Below are 20,249 nucleotides of genomic sequence, written 5' to 3' on the forward strand. Positions count from 1 at the left end.
ACTGCTTAAACAGAAAAATTATGTTGATTTCTGACTGTATGGAAAATAAAAGATTTACAGGATTTATTTCGTATTCCAGCTGAACAAGTTGGAAAAATACTTTTGCCAATGTGGTTTTGATTCTTTAGAGGCCTCTTTGGCAGGGCTGGCTGCTGCTTTTACCTGGAATCTGTGCTTAGAAGGCATGCTTGGCTTAAGGAGCAATCTCTGCCAGATCATGTTAAAGCAAAACTGTTTGGATTCTCCTTTGCAGCAAGGACTGTCCTGTTTTGGCAACAAGGCTTGAAGAAGTTCTAAAAAGATGGAAGAGATAAAGCTAAATCTATGCAAACTGTGAGAGAATTTCCTACAAGTACAGCCTCCTAGATTTAGCCAGGCACTGGCACTACTAAAGAACCTGGTCCTTTCTAGCCTCCTTCCAGAGCCACTCAATGCCAAGCTTTCAAGATATTCCCAAAAGTACCAGGTTTCAGTCCCATAGACTTTTCAGAAGCTAAGCAATGGGGTGCTTCCACTTCTGGAAATCTGGAAGTAAGACTCCACCCAGTGGTAAACTCAGTCCTCAATGATGACTTCCCCTTTGCAAATTACTTCAAGCACTTACCTCTCTAGCTGTACCCCTTTAGGTGGGAAAACTGGCTCTTCATGCAAAAAACTGGCAACTTATAAATCTGTGGGACAAATGGGTTTTAAATTATAGTGTCCCAGGGGATACAGATTTCATTTCCACATGCTGCCAACTCCAAACTGGTAAGGTTTGGGTCGTGACCACTGCCCCTACATCAATGGGCAAGGAGGCTCACAGAAACAAGTAATTTCCACTCTCTTAAACATGGGGGCTATTCATTAGTACCAGAAGAGGAAAAAGGGATTAAGGTTTTTATTCCAAGGACTTTTCCTGAGCTACCCAGAAAAAGACAAAATCATGGCGCCCAATTCTGGACCTGTCTACTCTAAACACCATTCCTGGGACATTCCTAAAAATTCAAGATGCTTGACTTCTTCACCCGAAGTTACTTCACTGTGCTAGGCAAGGATGCCTGGTTGGCAACTCTAGATTTAGAGAGCTTACCTGCATGTGTCCCAGTCAGGTGTAATCTTGAAGAAGATACGCCTGTGCTTCAAACAGGCTACTTGTATTATCAGTTCTCTGCACTACTACCTTTGGCTTTGTTCCACTGCTAAGCCCAGGTATTTCACCGCTAAAGTGCCTGGCTCTGCAATTAGTGCATTCTGCAGTGCAAGAAAATATTCAAGAATATCCATACACCTGCTGGACAATTCATCTAATTCAGGCAGAAGAAACCAGGCTAATTCTTCACAAAACATATCTGGTGTTTGTAAAAAGGGTTCTAACTGTCACAGTACACACCATAAACAAAAAAGAAATCACAACTGGGTACCCCTCCTCGAAAAATTACATTCCATCTGGGTGCAAAAAGCTTGAATACTGTATTGCCCAGATGAAAACTTTCTCGCCAGAAAAGCAAAATCATTTAAGATTCTTGACTTCAAACAGGTGCCCACAAAAACTCTGCTATCTGCAAGACAAATACTGCAAACCTTGGGGTTCATGGCCTCCTGCATTCTTTTCTCTAATTCCATACATGCCAGCACTGCCGTATACAGGGAAACCTTCAGAAATGGCACTTGTAAAAAGCCTATGGAGTCAACATTGCCACAGCCTGGAAACAAATGATTTCTACTCATACTGCCTGCGCCTAGAAGTTCTTATCGTTATGTGAAGCCTGCCACCAAAACAAAGGGACTGTTATACTTACACCTGCCACCCAAACCCTAACTTCTAGTATGCATCAGACTGTGCATGTGGTGGCTCATCTGGCTGAGGAAGTGCATTCTAGGGCAAAATGGTTTCAATTCAAATGCACCTTCATTGTCAGTCAACAAAAAGAAATGCTAGGTTGTAAACAAGAATGCACTGACAGCATTCAAGGACACACCTTCAACAAGGACCAACACTAATGGGCAAGGACAGACAACACCACACGGTGGGTTATGTGTTTGCATAACAAGCAGGGGGGGCACACTGTTCCTGCCCCCTCTGCAGACTAGCCACTGACATTGTGGAACATGGCCTTGAGCTACTTTTAAGTACAGCTAGCTACAGCTCAGTAATTCCCAGGAAAGTTTTGAATATTCTGGCAGATGAACTAACTAGAAATCTCATGGACCCACACGAATGGAAACTGGAACTACCAGATTTTCAACATGTTGACAACATAAATGGGGAGCCCAGACATAGATCTTTTTGCCTCACCCCAGAACTACCAGTTGGACAAATTTTGCACAAGAACACCTCAAAAAAGCCTGGAAAGTGGATGCTCTGTCCTTCAGCTGGAAAAACCTATTAGTCTATGCCTTTCCCCCCGCTGCCTTTGCTCTCCAAAGTTCTACTAAACGTCAAACAGGACAAACCAAACATGATTTTGATTGCTCCAGACTGGCCTCTCCAACACTGGTACCCACTCCCGCGCAGTGTCATTTCTCCATGGCACCTGCCTCAGACACCTTCCTTGCTGTCTCAGCAGGAGAACCAAATTCTGCTCACTCAGCTCCAAACATTGAATCTTGCAGCTTGGCTAATCATTTAAATTCTCCCTTAGCACCCCTCAGCAAACCTGTGATCGATGTCATTTTGGAGGCAAGAAGACCTAGTACTAGAAAATCTTATGCTGACAAATGGAAAAGATTCTGTGCCTGGAATCAATCTCAAGGGACGAGCACAGCAGCACCCAATTTACCTCAGATTTTGCAATAATTAACTGAGATGCTTCACAAGGGCCTGTTTTTTTTCTTCCATAAAAATCCATGCCTCAGCCATTTCAGCTCATTACAACACAGAACCCCCCCTCTTCTCTCATCCTCTGCTAAAGCAGTATCTTAGAGGGGCCAAAAACATGAGACTACCCAGGAGAGCTCCAACCCCTGCCTGGAACCTTAACTTTGTATTGGAGAAACTCACTCTACCTCCTTTCAAGACAGCTGCTACTGCAGAGCTAAAATTTCTTTCCTGGAAAACAGCCTTCCTTTTAGTAATCACTTCAGCTAGAAGGATATCTGAATTACAGACCCTTATGGCAGTGGAGCCTTTTGTCATCTTTCATGTGGATAGGGTGTCACTCAGGACAAATCCATCCTTCATGCCCAAGGTGGTATCCAGTTTGGCTCTTAATCAGTCCATTCATTTGCAACTTTCTTTCCCAATCCACAGAACAAGGGGGGGCGGATTCTGCATTCTTTGGATGTACACAGACAACTTAGATTCTACTTGGACAGGACTAAATCTTGAAGAAAAATTGAACAACTAGTAGCATTTGCTGCAGGGGCAGAGGGGAAGGTTATTTCAAAGCAAACCCTTTCTAAATGGATAAGCCATTGCATTCATTTCTGCTATAAGCACCATGGAAACCTCATCCCATGGGATCAGATCCTCATCCCACCAGGGCTGCATCTACTTCTACAGCCTTTCTCAGAGGTGTCCCTACCAGGATTTTCTCAAAAACTGCTGGGCCTGGAGTTGCCTGGTTCATACTTTCACCAAGGCATTATCACTTACCAATTTTCTCTAAATCCAGAGCAGGCTTTGCCACTGCTGTTTTGCAGGTCCTTATAGCTGGTCCTAATGCTAGAAATAAATCCATCCTCCCAACCATAGCTTGGGAAATCTACCTTGAATGTAATGACTGCAATAGTGAAACATACAAGAACATAGTACAGTTGCCAGTACACTCTACCTATACAAATGTAGATGTTCGAAAGTGTATTCACATTGTTGCAGTCCTGGTTACCCTCCCTCCAGCCCCCTGTTTTTCTGTTACTATACCTCTACTTTCTTTAACTATGCTTAAAAGCCTTTTTGGTGTATTTGCCTTTGTTTGGAGGTATATTTTTGTATTTTTAATTATTTATATATTTGGCTCCCCATTTAGGGGGCACCTGACATCTGGGGCAAGAAAAACTGATGTAATGGCGTCGGCTGCGTGTTTTATACCCCTGATGACCTGATGTCATGGAAGAAGGGACAGCAACCGATGCAGGACCCAAGACTTTGTTAATCAGGCCGACTGAGGGCAACGTGCCAGCAGATTACCCAAATGTAATGACTGCAACAGTGAATACACTCGAACATCTACATTTATGGTAAGTGTACACAACTGTACTTTTTCTCAGTCCACTCTAACTAGAACATATCTCTTGTTTCTTCTTTTCTGCTTTCCTTTTATGCCCCTACAGCCTTTCTCAGAGGTGTTCCTACCAAGGATATTCTCGAAGCTGCTACCTGGAGTTCAATTCATACTTTCACCGAGCATTATCACTTACCAATTTTCTCTAAATCCAGAGCTGGCTTTTTATTCAAAATAGTTAATAGTCAAAATAGTTAATAGTCAAAATAGTCCCCCTTTCTTGCTCTGTATGGCTTTGTTCCATAATGCTGTCTGAACCCCTTTTTGCATATTTCTGCCAGTTCTTTCTGAAACAAGTGAATCTCTCTAAAAAGATCACACTTGCTTAATTTCCCAATATCAGGTTAGCATTGTCGCCTCGCAGCAAGAGGCTCTCCGGTTCGATCTTCGGCTGGGGTGTCTTCTGTGTGGAGTCTGCATGTCCTCCCTGTGGTCTTGTGGGTTTCCTCCGGGTGCTCCGGTTTCCTCCTACATCCCCAAAGACGTGCTGCAAGTGGATTGGACATGCTAAAATTGGCCCTAGGAGTGAGTGCATGCGTACGTGTTTGTGTGCCTTCCGTGGAAGGTTGTGCTCTGGGCTGGCAACTCGACACCATAAAACTCCACTGCCAGTCATGAGCGAACAAGGTGATCCGCTGTGGTGACCCCTAACTGGGAAAATCCGAAAGAGAGAGAGAGAGATGTATAAATTGCTTTCTTTTTCTTTTTCCCAGAAGCCGTTTACATTCCAAGATCATTTTAAACTTGCTGTTATTTCTTATCTCATTTTGGCTCCCATTTAATATTTTCTGCTCTGGTGACATCCAGTGCTTGCACTTTAATTCCATCTATTGTTGTCATTTCTAAGATGTCCTTCAAGGATGCATCTGCAGTCATAACAAATGGGTTGTCCTGTCGTCAGGCAGCCCTTCGGTCGGCCGGATTCCAAAGTCTGGGTCCGGCTTCGGCTGATGTCGCACTTCACCCGACGTCATCTCTGCTGGTTCGGTAAAAGGCATCAGCCAACGCCATTTTCCTCAGTCTTTCTTGCCGCGTGGTGCCCGAAGCAGAAGCTGTTCGCAAGTGCCGGTCGGTCAGATCCAGAGTTTACTACTACCGAATACTACTTCAAGACTTCTAAAAGCTGCTACCCCGTTGGGGACTCTTTCGCCTCAGCCGATGTCAGAAAAGTAAATAACTGTTTAACTTGTGGGAAACAAATACCTCATAAAGATTTCCACCGTACTGCCTACCTTGTTTAGGCCCAGACCACACGTAGCAGCCTGTTTAGCCTGTGCTTCTTCAACCGACGAACGCAGGCGTCGGTCGGAGTTTGCTGAACAGTTTTCGGGCTCAGATTTTGGCGTACATTATGCCGCTGGATCCTCCGACTACCCAAATTGTTAAAACGCAAAAAAGACTGACACTACGGGTCCAAGCGGTTTCGCCAAAACCACGGTTAAGCAAGTCATGAGTGTCTCGGTTTCGCCGAAACCGAAAACGGGTCAATCTTCAGCCGAATCCATGACTACTACTGAGGCTCCTGCTACCTCAGTTGAATCGGCCTCCGAACTTTTGCCTACTACTGTGGTTCCTAGTGATTTATCAGACACCATCCCTTTGGATGTCTCTACCCCAGCACGTGGTGCTGCTAGGCCTCCTGCAGCCATGTCTATAAAGGCCTTTGCCAGGGCTAAAGCAGCCAAAACAGCAAATCAGTGCCTGTTAAGCCCCCTCACACAGGCCCACTTCAAGTTCACAAATGCTTACTCTGGCAGAGGATTTAATCTCCTTAATTAGGGATCCCAATCACACCCAGACAGGGCCTCAGCCTCAGAAAAGAGACCTAGAGCAGAGCCCCCCGAACCAGTGTCCTCTGATGATTCTTCGGATGACTCAGACATACAGATCAGCCAGAGGCTCCTTTTTCTACTTATGAAGATTCCGATGCTGAAGAATCCATTCCATCTGCCTCCCCACCAGAGGAATTTTCCTTTGGGAAACCTTACATGCCATGAGAGAACAATTCCAATGGCAGGGACAAGATTTCTCAGATTCAAGAAAAAGGCTTAGGACCTTTCTGCACTACCACAACATAGGCCCTTAGCTATACCTCCAGTTCTGCCTGTTGTGGATGATGCATTTAATGATGTTTGCACTGCTCCTGATACTTTACCACCAGCCCCTGCCAAACCAGATAGATTTTACAGGGTGCCAGACACTCATCACCACCTATACAAGCCCCCACTTCCAGATCCTGAGAGGATATCCCAGGGGTGTAAAGCAGTAGCCGACCTCAGCAAAACCCTCTCCTTCTGAAAGGGAATCCAGGTCCTTAGAGAGATGGGGAAAAAGTTTACACCTCTGCTACTCTCTCAGCTAGAGCTTTAAACTGTCAGTTTCATATGATCCAATACCAAGAGTTTATGCTTAACCACTTAACTAAGAAGCTGTCCTCTGATGACTCCTTAGATAAGAAATATGTTTTAGAAATGGTGAATAACATTCAGCAGGTTAGTAACCATTCTTTAAAATGTGGCTATGATGCACTGGAGGCTTCATTTAGATCAGCCATGACTGGCACAGTGATAAGAAGGCATGCATGGTTGAAAGAACAGGTCTTGCCGGATCATGTTAAAGCAAAGCTGTTAGATGCTCCTATGGATAAGGCCAGTCTATTTGGTACACCTGCTCAGCAAGTAATGAAGAAAATGGAAGAGAAGGCAAAATCTGTACAAACAGTTAAGGGATTTCTTACAGGTTCAGCCCCAAGGTTTAGCAGGAACTGGCCTGCCAAAATTGGTCCTTTCCAGACTCCTCAAAATCTCAAAGAGGCAGGAATAGACGCCTAGAGGCGAAATCAATCCAGAGGAGGTGCCTACAGAGGACGCCAGTGGCAAGGCAATAACCAGCGAGGCACAGACACAACCACTGCCACTGCAACAGGACAATCACATGACTTGGTTCTGACACCGCCTACCAGGGAGCAAATAGTAGCACCTTTAGGCGGAAAGTTAGCCTTATTTTCGAAAAATTGGCACTATATCACAAAAGACAAGTGGATTTTGCAAACCATAGACCAAGGCTACAGGTTTCACTTCCACACCTTACCAGTAAAAAGAGGAATGCCAAACCTACCTCCAAATCAAAAAACAGAAGCTCTAAAGCAGATAGCTCAATTAACAAAGATGAGAGCTGTGGAAAGAGTACCAATAACAGAACAGGGCAGATTCTACTCCAGACTCTTCCTAGTACCAAGAAAAGAGAAAAGTTGGAGACCTATTCTAACCTGTCCGTTTTAAACACATACATCATTGTCCCAACCAAAATGCTGACCCTACAGCAACTTCTTCCCATGCTGGGCAAGGAGTGTTGGCTGGTAACTCTAGATCTCAAGGAGGCATACCTGCACGTCCCCATACGACCAAATTGCAGAAGATACCTCAGATTTCTTGCAGGATCAGAGCATTATCAATTCTCAGCATTGCCCTTTGGCTTATCTACTCGCCCAGAGTATTCACAAAAATGCCTGGCATCAGTAATCGCCATTGCAGGCTACAGGAATCCAAATTTATCCATACCTGGACGACTGCCTGTTACAAGCGGACAACAAAAGCAAGCTGACAACAGATTTACAAAGAGTCATTTGCTTACTACAAGCCCTGGGATACACAGTCAATTTAAAAAAGTCAAGACTGATCCCATCCCAGACAAGAACATTCTTGGGTGCGGAATTGGACACAGTAAAACAAATGGCATTCCTGACTGCAGAAAAACAAGAACAACTCCCTCTTTACTTCTTGACATTAACAAAGCAGAACAAACTAACAGCAAGAAAAGTACTGCAGGCCTTGGGCACAAAGGCATCATGCATAATCCTGGTCCCCCATGCCAGACTGCATATGACAAAAGCTACAGTGGTACCTAAAGAATTTATGGTCTCAACACAGGCACAGCTTAGAAACCGAAATCCCACTAATCCCATGCCTGAAACAAGAGTTCCTATGGTGGGCTCAAGCATGCCAGTCAAACCCAGGCTTGCCCTTCCACAACTTTCAAGCAAACCAAACCATCACAACGGACGCCTCAGACCTAGGGCTGGGGGCACATGTTGACAAATGCATACAAGGACTGTGGACCCAGACCAGCTGCACCTGCACATAAACCAAAAAGAAATGCTGGCAGTAAAACTAGCAATCCAGAAATTCAGACCATTCCTCAAAGAAGGCCATTTAATGATAAGGACAGACAACACCACAGTCATGTGGTACATCAACAAACAGGGAGGCACTCATTCATACACCCTATGCAGAATGACTCTGGACCTTTGGAATATGGCTCTGAGCTACAACATCCAGTTACAGGCAATATTTGTGCCGGGAAAAGAAAACACCCTAGCAGACATGTTAAGCAAAACCACCTCGGATGCTCACGAATGGATGCTACACCCGGACATCTTCAAGGCCATCACAAAGAAATGGGGAATGCCACAAATAGACCTATTCGCATCCCCACTCAATCACCAGCTCAAAAAATTCTGCACAAGGACATACCACCCACTTGCATGGAAGGTGGACTCTCTATCCTTCAGTTGGAAAGGCCTGACAGCATATGCATTCCCACCTCTTCCTTTGATGCACATGGTACTACTGAAAATCAAAGAAGAACATCCAAGGATAATTCTGATAGCTCCGAATTGGCCAAGACAACACCGGTATCCATTGCTGAGGAGCATGTCTCAGGGGAGAATGTGGTCAATACCCCTGATGCCTTTGATGTTAACTCAGAACAATTACAACATCATGCACCCAAACCTAAAAACCTTGCAACTGACTGCCTGGAACATCACATAACAGCAACTAACCCAGACTTATCCCAAAGGGTTAAAGACATTATCCTTGAAGCCCGCAGACCTTCAACAAGAAGGAACTATGCAGGAAAATGGAAAAGGTTTGTCATTTGGAGTACTGAAAGAGGAAAAGATGTGTCGAACACAGATATTGCTAACATCCTGGAGTACTTGGTAGAGCTTCTACATACAGGCCTGTCCTAATCTTCCATCAAGATACATGCATCAGCTATTTCCGCAGAATACACCCTCGATCCACCTGTCTTTTCGCATCCTCTACTCAGGCAGTTCCTCAGAGGGATCAAGAATGTAAAACCTCCTAGGAAACCACCATTACCAGCATGGGACTTGAACTTTGTGCTAGAAAAATTGACACTTCCTCCATTTGAACCAGCAGCAGCAGCAGATCTTCAACACCTATCATGGAAAACTGCTTTCCTACTGGCAATTACTTCAGCAAGGAGCGTTTGAACCACAGGCCTTAATGGCAGTACAGCCCTTCCTAATCTTCCATCAAGATAGTGTCCATGAGAACTAATCCTACATTTATGCCTAAGGTGGTATCCAGAGTGTCTTTAAACCAGGCAATCCAACTACCTACCTTCTTTCCCAATCCACAGAACAGGGGGAAAGACTGCTGCATACCTTGGATGTACATAGACAGTTACGCTACTACCTGGACAGAACCAAAAGTAACAGAAACTGACCAGCTTTTAGTAGCCTATGCAACAGGAAGGGAAGGAAAAGCAATTTCAAACAGACAATCTCCAAATGGATAGGAAATTGCATAAGATTCTGTTACTCCTACCATGGAAAACCAATTCCACAGAACATAAGACCTCATTCTACAAGGGCTACAGCCACTACCACAGCTTTCTTACGAGGAGTGGCAACCAAGGACATTATTGAGGCGGCTACTTGGACCTCCGTGCATACATTTGCCAAGCATTATAATTTACCTCTATACTCTAGATCCCGAGCAGGGTTTGCCACTGCTGTGTATTGCAAGGGATCCTAACTACACCATAATTCTTCTTCCTCCTCCCCTAGTTTGGCTATGGTATTCTACCCATTTGTTATGACTGCAGATGCATCCTTGAAGGACATAGTACAGTTTTGTACCTACCATAAATGTAGATGTCCGAACAGGATAGCATCTGCAGTCAGATTACCCACCCTCCTTCCCTCTGTGGTACTCCTAGGGTTTTTTCCCTCCTTTTAGCTACCTGGTCCGGCCAGTCTCTTATGGTGTATTTGTTTGTATATATGTACATACATGCTTATTTTTTCTGTTTGCCTTCTACTATTTTGGAAACATTGGCATTTATCCAAAATTTAGCTTTCCAAGAGGGCAACTGGCATCTGGGGCAAGAAACACTGAGGAAAATGGCGTCGGCTGGTGCCTTTATACCCGAAGACCAGCAGAGATGACGGGTGAAGTGCGACATCAGCCGACCAGACCCAGACTTTGGAATCCGGCCGACCGAAGGGCTGCCTGACGACAGGACAACCCATTTGTTATGACTGCAGATGCTATCCTGTTTGGACATCTACATTTATGGTAGGTACAAAACTGTACTGATTATGTAGTCCTCATTCAGTGATGCAGCAGATTTAACTGTTGAAAACTGTAAATAATAAAGCAATTTGAACTTTAAAAAAATATATACATTATTTCTTTCCTTGTCTCCTTCTCTGATGTGCCTGTGTACTTTGAATATGTGCTCAATAAGTAAAGTTATGAATGTGGCAAGCAGTGACATTACAGTTTATTGTACCATCTCCCCCTTTCCCCCAGTTGTAATAGTTTCTTTTGTTCTTGTTAATGATTCCCATATTACCTTTTTTATTCTTTGATCTTAGTCTTGCTGTAAGTGTACTAGTGTCCCTCCTTTCTTCCTATTTCCAGTTCTCCTGATTACCATCCCTTCCGTGCTTCCTGCCTTAAGATTGTTGGGTTTAAAGGGTTATCAGGTCAATAACTCACCCTCTGATGCAAGTGGATACTGTATTTCTCCCTCCATGTCAGTGCAACTGTAAACCCTCTCTTATTTACCCCCTTTGTTTCTTTAAAACTTTTTTTCAGTCAGTCTCTGACCATAGCAGTATATTAAAAACAATGACCAAACTTTTAAACAGTTTAGGGTTCCATTTTTCAGTATCTTATTAACTGCTGACCTAACTTACAAGTCCCCCCTGTCCTTGTCAAACTTCCCTACATTTCAGTTCACTTGTTAACCCACTTTGAAAAAGAGTTTAGCAGTACATGTTTTCTTCCTCCCCCCTCAGCATATGCGTCAATTTAAGTGGTGGATATATTGTACCTTTGTCTTCCACAGCCAATTGAGTCGTATTATCCAAAACATATGACACCTCCCTAGGTATATTAGTCATTTACAATTTGCCCATCCCCTTTCCTGTTATAACCTGTAGCTGGAAATAGAGCATGGCACACAGATAAACAAAGAAGAAAAAAAGAGAGCATGAATAGAATGAAAAGCCATCCTACCAATCACTTAGGTACAGTAAGGTTATCTCTGTGCATCGGAACAAGTAGAACAATTTAATTTCAGGAAGCCCCCATAGCCATTCACAAGTGATCGTGTATTTCCTCCCAACATATAGCTCTACTGCCCATCTGATGCCATTAATTAAAAGTTCAGGACCAACTGAAAGCTCTTATCTTCCAAGCTAAACAGATAATTCAGTTGTCCCAATCTTTATTCTTTTATCTAATTAAAGCTCCTCAACTGTCCATTGCTTACAATCCAAAAATGTACCTTGGCATTCACTAACATGACAGTTTTTCAAAGTCACAAGTCCTTTTTAAATAAGGACATGCATTACCTTGTCAACTGTCCTCTGCTCAACATATTAAAACTTTCAGTGGCAATCATATGTGTACCAGTCTCACACTAAAGTCCTTTTTTATTTTTGTATTCCAGTGCTGTCCATCTGTCCATTGCGCTAATTATCCAATTTCTCCTATCAACTCATCGATCTTGCCTCTGTAGAAGGTCCGCTATCTTGGTTATTATTGCCTCTCACTTCTTAACTCACTATCATATTTTTCTACATTGCTCTTTTTTTCTCTCCATTTTGTTTCTGAAAACTGGAAACTGTTTATCTGGCCATCTCTCCTTACCTTTTTACTTTTTGGATTCAAAGAGGTATTCAAGACCTGCATTGTAGTTCACTGGGTTTAACTAAGTTAGAGCCGGGTGTGCTATTCTAATAAACCTTAGAACCATTGTTTGAATGAGGAAGGCTTGTTGGGATGGAGCAAAATTTTGCTGAATCACTGAAAGGAATTGCTTTATTCTGATGAAGTTCTTGATTGTGCAGGGACAAAAGCTTTGTGGATCCGTTTCTTAATAAATATTCTTCGTGGATTACCTACTGTGGTTCCTTTGCTTTTACAGTGTGTTCTCAGCTCTGTGTTTGTGCCTGTTTTCTTTTTTGCTGTGTTTTTTTGTGCTGTTTATTCACTTGTTTGAAGAATGATGACATCCTGTATCCAAATAGGACATTGAGGACCATGCATTTATTAGCTACCTCTGTCCATAACGAACATGGATGCCTGGTGTACATTTCCTCTTCCCCATCCCACTGGTCTAGGTTGCACTTAAATTGGGTAATAGACAAACTCAGGTTCATATGGATGGAAAGCCTGTTCCATAGAAGGGGCAGTTTCTGGGACATATCTTTCTCTCCAGCACATTCTCTGTAAGTCAGACACACACCTTGTATTTCTGATACTGTTTAACTTATGAGTATGTAAGAGATTCACAAAGTTTGGGGTTTGCAGATACCTTGTAAGCCAGGCACAGATCACTTCTCAACAAACTATAGGAGATTGAGGTGAGGGAAAGGCCGTTAAGGTGCTGTGCATAAAGCAGGTTTGTTATGCCCTAGGGAACCTCTGAGGTTGCTCTAGTTGCTGCATCTGCCTGGTCAGGTACATATTGAAGGGAGCATTGTACTCTGATTGGTCTGATAAGGGCAGAGTGCAATGAGGTAATGACCTCTTTGGACCCTAGAGGTCCTTGAGGCTATGTTGAAAGCTGCTTCCTCCTGTGTGAAAGTACATGACTTTATTAGTTGGCACCAGTTGTCATAATTACAGAGACAGGAATGGGTGAGAACTGTGTAGCTGTCAGCTACTCACACTAACAGAACACATTCCTTATGTGTGTCCTATCCTCATTTAATGTGTTAGTGCATATTACATATGTGTATAAAGTTAAAATTCTTTTTTAATGTTTTCAAAATGTGATTTGTTCCATTCATTTTGTTGAACTGAGAGATGTTTGTATGGTAGCATTGTGTGCATCAGCTTACCAAATGTCCTGTCAGGAGGTCGTGGATAAGAAGAGTCTATTATGTGAGTTGGCATTTTGCAAGTGGATTAAAAGTAAAACACCAGTGTGTCATAATTGGTAGGGCTTTCTTTTCTTCTTTTGGCCACTGTGAGACAGCATCCTCATTTGCTGTCATGAAGGGGAATTGGTGCCAGAAGTTGATCTGGGATGGTACTCTTCTTGTTTAGATCCATGGTAGCTTGTTATAGGTCAGGTTAAGTTTTAGGATCTGTGCTTGAAATATTTGAATATTTTTAATGCTCCCTACATTATATTAGCTGTCTGCAGTGAGAGGTGTGTGAAACCCAGTGAACTTAGGTTGTGGGAAGGAGCAGTACAGACGTTGCTAAAATGGGGGACTACTTGTTGGCAGCTGTAACATGTTTGTCATAATTGGAGAGATTGGGTTTAGCTATTTTCTAGTATGGTAAGTACTTGTACATCTATCAGTGCTTTCAGCTTACCCTCCCACATGCTCACCTACATGGCCTATCCATTCCCTTCCTTGTTGTATTAACATGGTCCAGCATTACCTGTTTGAAAATGTGCACTCTTAGTGCACCATGTTTCCAGTCTGGTAAATGTTTCAGTAAGTCTTCATTTTCAGCTTTTGAAGGATTACTTTATTCAAACTTCTGAAACAAAATAAATACAGTGATGATATTTGGCCTTGCCTGCCTTTACTCAAGAGTTGGTAATTACTGAATTTTAGTATATTGTCTTGCACAGCTTACAGTGAGCCCTATTGATTGAGTTCCACTAGATACTAACAGGTAGTGAACAGTATGCCATACCTTTTCTCTGTCAGGGCAGCAGGCATTTAGTTGCACTGTCTCCCTTTCCCTGGAAAATCCCGTAGTCCTCCCATTCCTGGATGACATTTTCATACTTGGGATGCTAACCAAGCATAGGCTGCTGGTGGCACAGGCAGATGCAATGTTCTTTGCAAGTGGGCCAGTTGAGCATCCCTGATTTTTCTTTCTTTTTTTTTTCAGTCCACTGCTGTAGTTTCTTTTCATTTGTTGTGATTTACTAATGATAATGCTGCAGTTATTTTAGTACTCTGTGATAAGGGTGCTATCCAAACCAGGTAACTGAACATTGTAATAACTATGAACTTCTAACAGACTCTCAACATGGCTTCCTTGTCAGGTATAATACCCTTACTGCTTTGTTTATGATTACTGAGTAAATGTATTCCTCAGTGGAAGAACATAACTCATAACTCAGTGGAACCACATTTGTAGATATAAGCAGCACCTTCAAAAGTGTCAACCATAATTTCTACATACTTTAAAATCCCTTGGGTTTGGTTGGTCCACTGTTCTGTAGTTCAAATAGAGCCTTTAAAATTAAGTTGGGTAATCTCATAAGAAGGTAGTTTCTGATCAGGAGTACTTCAGGTTTCTGTAGTTGGGGCATTTTTCTTTATTTTCTTTTGTTCCAGTCATCATCATCATACCATTTTTTCCCATTTTACAATTGGGTTGGAGTGTCGCATCAGCATTAGTTAATATGACCAAATCATCTTGAGGCAATCACTGAGTGGCCAGCTCTGATGCAATCCAATTTTGTTCCCCCACCAATCGTTTGGAGTATGCAAATGATGTAATTCTTCATATTACAGGTAAAACAGCAGTAGCAATTCAACCATTCCTAGAAAATGGAATGACTGTTGACTTAACTCTTCTAGTGTCTGAACTCAACATAAATATCAACATGTTATTTTTGCACATCTCAAAATCTGAAGAAAATCAGCCCCCTACTCATTAACACTCGAAAACTTGCTGCTTGCAGTACCACACCACCTGCACTGTCTAGGACTTATTCTTTCTGACCCACCCCTTATATTCAAGTCGCATATCAAATTGATCAATGAAAAAAAGGGATCCTTATTCTAGTTCAAATCATCTTACTGAAGACAGAAGCTTTCTGTCCTTTCATATGGTTTAGAATATACTCTCTTCATATTCCTGTTCACATTAGTTATAAAAAGGCCTACATTATTAATGCCATTAATATCGTATGTAAATATACAAACCCTAAAAATAAAATCACTGTTGCATTTCTCTCAAAGCCAGTTTTCTGCCCTTCACAAGTTAGGACCATACTTCCGCTCTCCACCTTCACCAACAAACTTACTTATAATGCCTACTGCCCAGCTCTCAGTCAAAAATGAACAGCTTTGATTGTACCCATGAATATTAGTTACACAAGATAATGACATTAAATCCTGCCAAAGGCACCTCATTTCCAAAGTATAGAAGACAGGTGAAAACACTTCCCCCAAATATATGCAACCTAACAAACTATAAAACAGTTCTGGAATAAACTATTAAATGTACCTAAAAGAAATACAGAACTGTCCCTCCTACCAAGACAATGAGTAATCCACCTCCATCTAATTCCCATTGTTTTATTCATCAAACTATTAAACTTTTACATGCAATGACAAGCAGAAATCTTATAAGTGATTTTTTTGTTTACTATGCTGTCAGAATTGTTTAATATGTTAGACAAGATCATCTCCTCTGATGTGTGCACTGTAGTTTGCAAACATTGTAGTAACGTATCTGTCATGATTGTGGTCTCTCCATTGTTATGCACTGCCTGCTTGTAAATGTTTTTTAATTTTTCTGCTGTTTGTTCTTGGGCTATGGCTGAAAATGGTCCAAGGACCATCACACCTATCCAGTTAGCGAAATAGTGAATAAATTAAAGTAATCAGTATTTTTCTCACTAGGTGATGGCACAATGTTACTTGCTGCTAGTAAGGTTTTGGATCAGTCTAAACCAGTTTTTGGAGTAAATACCGACCCAGAGAGGTAAGTCATCTAAATATTTTTTCTTTAATCATTCATTCTGCAAATTCCAACCACTTGTCTTAGCTGGTGACTGTTCATTATATTGGCATTGCTGAGCTGGTGTGTATCCTCGGAGGTAATATGGTTCTTCGTATGCTGTTTTGCTTTCTGATGATTTGTTTTAAATTTTCCTTAAGTAGTATCAGTTGTATATCTGCATTCTGAATGAAAAAAAATTCAAAACATTGCAGGAGTTGCTGATGCAGTTTCTCATTGGAATTTCTCAAGATGTAATGATTGTGAATTGCAGCATAATCTGTATTGTAGAGAGATGTGCATATGCCCTTCAGAAGTTTGTCTCAAAACCAGAAACCTTCTGGTAAACATTTGGTGGGTATTGTGTTGTCTTTTCAGGTACTTATCTGGGCTGGGGAGGAGGTTTCATCTCCAGGCAGAGTTGTCCAGGATTCAGGGTACCAGATGAGATGGGAACTACCAAGAAGAAGAAGCTGTTAGACCATTTTAGACCCAGGGACATTGTGGAATGAAAACAAAGCCGCTGTTTAGTAGTTTTCATTATTTCACATTCTTTTCACCTCAACCCTCATTCTTGTATTGCTTATATTTCCATTTAGCATAAATTTAGTGTTTCTTTCTACTTTCTCCTAAAATATTTAACTCTTAATTGCTTTCTTGTTTTCAAAATAAAAATGTGTCTTAAGCATCACACATTTCATGTGTAGTGTGTGTATATATGTGTGTATTTTATATAGACATATTTATATATATATATATATATATATATATATATATATATATATATATATATATATATGTGTGTATGTATGTGCGTGTTTGTATATTGCGTCTCTATATATGAAAAGGTGAGAGAAGAAGTAAAAGTAACTATTTAAGAGTTGCTAACAGTTATCTAGAAATTTTTTTTTATTTTGCCCCAGTGTTTCAAGCTTCTCCCAGTAAGATATATGGCCAGTTTATTCCACTGCTTCGAGGATTCCACCCAGCCTGGGACCAGAGCTGTTCAGAGGAGGTTATCATTTAGGCAGCCGCAAGTTTTTTCTGTGTCTGTCTTTGTGTTTGTGTGTATTCTCTGGATTCTGGAATTTGTAATGCCCTTAATCCCATCCCTTGGAGGGGAGTGTGCATGTGACGTGACACTGTGGAGGCCCACAGTGCCCTCCCCACCTGCTTTGAAAGATAGTAGCTTGTTGAGCCTAAATGCTGTCCCCAGGCAAATCATTTGCCTTAATACCCCTCCTCTGAGTGATTGTAACAGTGAGTGGTGAACTTCGTCTCAGCCTTCCCCCATGATAGGCCTGCACGGCACCCCCCACCAGTTCCATCAGATGTCTGAACTGCTAATCATACCAGAGTCACCTGGGCCATAGTAGAGACATTATCCATCTAGACCACTGCACCAGGATAATTAGAAAGAAAAAAATAAACTGCAGGCAGAGTCTACACTACTTAAAGTAGTAATAGTAAGTATTAATACTAGTTTTTGAACTGTAGCTTAAATTGTTAGTAATTAAAATAACAGTTATGGTAAGCAAAAGTAAGGGCTATGATTGGATAACTGAATGGTCAGTTTTATATCCTAAACCTTCTAGTAATCCCTCAGCTGAACCATGAGAAGCTATTCACAGTAAGAATGTTAATATGAATTGGTTTACTGTATAAGTCTTGAATAAGTAAAATAAGAAATCTTGGAAATCCATCCATCCATCTGCAACCCCTTTTCCCATTTTTGCACATGAGGTCTGAGTGTCAATTCAACAGTGACTATCATGTAGAGCCAAGATTTACAATGCGTGCTGGCTAGCCCTGCTGCAGTAGTTCTTCTGCACCAAACACACACACACTCACACTCATAGCAATTTAGAGTGTCCACTCCACCTACTGCATCTCTTTGGAATGTGGGAGGAAACTGGAGCACCCAAAGGAAACGCATATGAACACAGGGAGGAAATGCCGACTGTGCACAGAAGGCACCTCAGCTGAGAATTGAACTGGGGAATCTGTTGCTGTGAAGTGACAGAATTATCTGTAGTGTCACTGTGCTGCCCAACGTATACATACACACAATGTGTCTGTGTGTCTGTGTATATCTATGTGTGTGTGTGATATATATATATATATATATATATATATATATATATATATATATATATATATATATATATATAAACGCTGAAAAATCATAACATTGAAATTCATAAGGTCAAAGCCATTTCATTGTAAATTTATTTCTTTGAAAAGTGTAGAACTGTGTAAAATTGTGTAGAAAGTATGCAGTGGTGTCATGTCTAGCACAGTATGTGTGAATTGCAATGTTCAGCATCATGTTGTGCGCTCAGATCTGTAGATGTCCATGTTTGCTCTTGAGCACTGTGTATAGCCTTTTCTTCATAGTTTTGCAATCATGGAGTTAATGTGTGCAAATGTGCAAAGGTCTTCCATGCATTTAAAATGCACTCTTGGATTTTAAAAAAATATAGATGGCATGTCAGATTAGATGACTAGGTTTTATGCTTAAACAAATACATTAATTTTAAGTGTGTTTTAAAAAGTAGGGGGTTATTTATTGTCAAGCATGAAATAATTTCTATGTTTAATTAGGTTTGGAAATTCATTTTTACTTCTATTTTTATTGTAATTTGAACACCATTTTAAACGTCTTGTTCTTTTAGTCCATTGACATTTATAAAAATATCTAAATACGTGATTATTGTGAGTATAATAAATTTGTATTTGGCAGTTCATTGTAGTTTTGTTTGGATTGATTTAAAAGTAATCAATCAGGTTTAAAAGAAAATGTTTTTTTTTTCAGGCAGCACATTTTGACGCTAGCAGGAATGTATTATTGTTCTAAGTAAATGAAAACCTTGCTGGTAATTGCATTTGGAATTTAATGTTATAATAATAATAAAAAAATTATGCACAGAGTTAGTGTTCTGCTAGCAAGATTAAGTTTGAGTGTGAGGGCCTCAACTTTGCACCATTCCAGGTACATAGAATATTTAAGGATTTGTACATTATTTTGATAATTAGGGACTTTAACTGGAGAAGTGTTGATGGATTTGTTGATGCAGATACACACAGGGCACAGTGTGATCTTTTAACTTTTTTTTTTTTCAAACACCTTTATTGAATTGTCACTTGTGTGACGTAGGCAAATTTGCATTCATGTAAAAGTAATCACATTGTAATTGACATAAACATTTTACTTCACATATATTGCTATATGTCATAAAACTTAAAAAAATTACGTAAATAATTCAATTCCTTTCTTTTTTTTTTTTTTTGCAAGAAACATCTTTATTAAACCATTACTTATGATATAAACAATCATACATTTATACAAATGAAAATAAAGCACACTGACAGAATCCTAGTTGCAATCATTTTACAACACAATCCATAGTGACACACTCCCAGTTGCAAACATTTTACATCACATATAACCTACCCAATCTTTTCAAACGTTACATAGCTCATTTAAATCCTGCCACCTTTTAATCCTCATTCCTCTCTTGTACGTATTGTTCCCACAATTCCCATTTTTTTCCTATGTAGTTTGCTCCTACCCTTTTTCTAAAGATCTGAGTTCCAGTTGTTTTATCTCTGTTACTATATTCACTACTTCCAGTATAGATGGTTTAGATTTTGATTTCCAGTTTCTAGTAATTGCTTTTTTGGCAGCGACCATTATTAGAGCAATACATTGCCATGCCTAGGCAGTTCCAGTTCTGTATCATGGGTCAGAAAAATCATCTTCCCACGTCAGACCAGTCTGTCCACCAGGCATATCCGACAGTGCTTCCTGCAGGGAGTCCATAAAGTCTGCAAATTCACTGCACTCCCAGAAAATGTGTTCCAAAGTACCTCTTTCTTCCCCATCACACCTTCAACAGTTCTGTCTGTGATCTTTTAACTAGTTTTGAACTATTTTATTTTAGGCTATTCCACAAGAAGAGCTTGTTACATCTCTATCAATGTCCATAAAGTTACCCACATCAAATTTCATATA

At 41.0% G+C, this 20,249-nt stretch overlaps 1 protein-coding gene across 1 annotated transcript in view; it reads left to right on the forward strand.

The window, feature by feature from the left end:
• NADK2 (NAD kinase 2, mitochondrial) overlaps window positions 1–20,249 on the forward strand; it is a 1,215,936-nt gene that overhangs the window by 429,086 nt on the left and 766,601 nt on the right. Inside the window, exon 4 of the mRNA XM_044069966.1 lies at window positions 16,138–16,219. Coding sequence (XP_043925901.1) covers window positions 16,138–16,219 — 82 coding nt within the window. The remainder of the gene's footprint in view (window positions 1–16,137; window positions 16,220–20,249) is intronic.

The sequence above is a fragment of the Protopterus annectens genome, chromosome 1.part0, assembly GCF_019279795.1.
Source record: "Protopterus annectens isolate FY-2018-M chromosome 1.part0, PAN1.0, whole genome shotgun sequence".
NCBI classification, from domain to species: Eukaryota; Metazoa; Chordata; order Ceratodontiformes; family Protopteridae; genus Protopterus; species Protopterus annectens.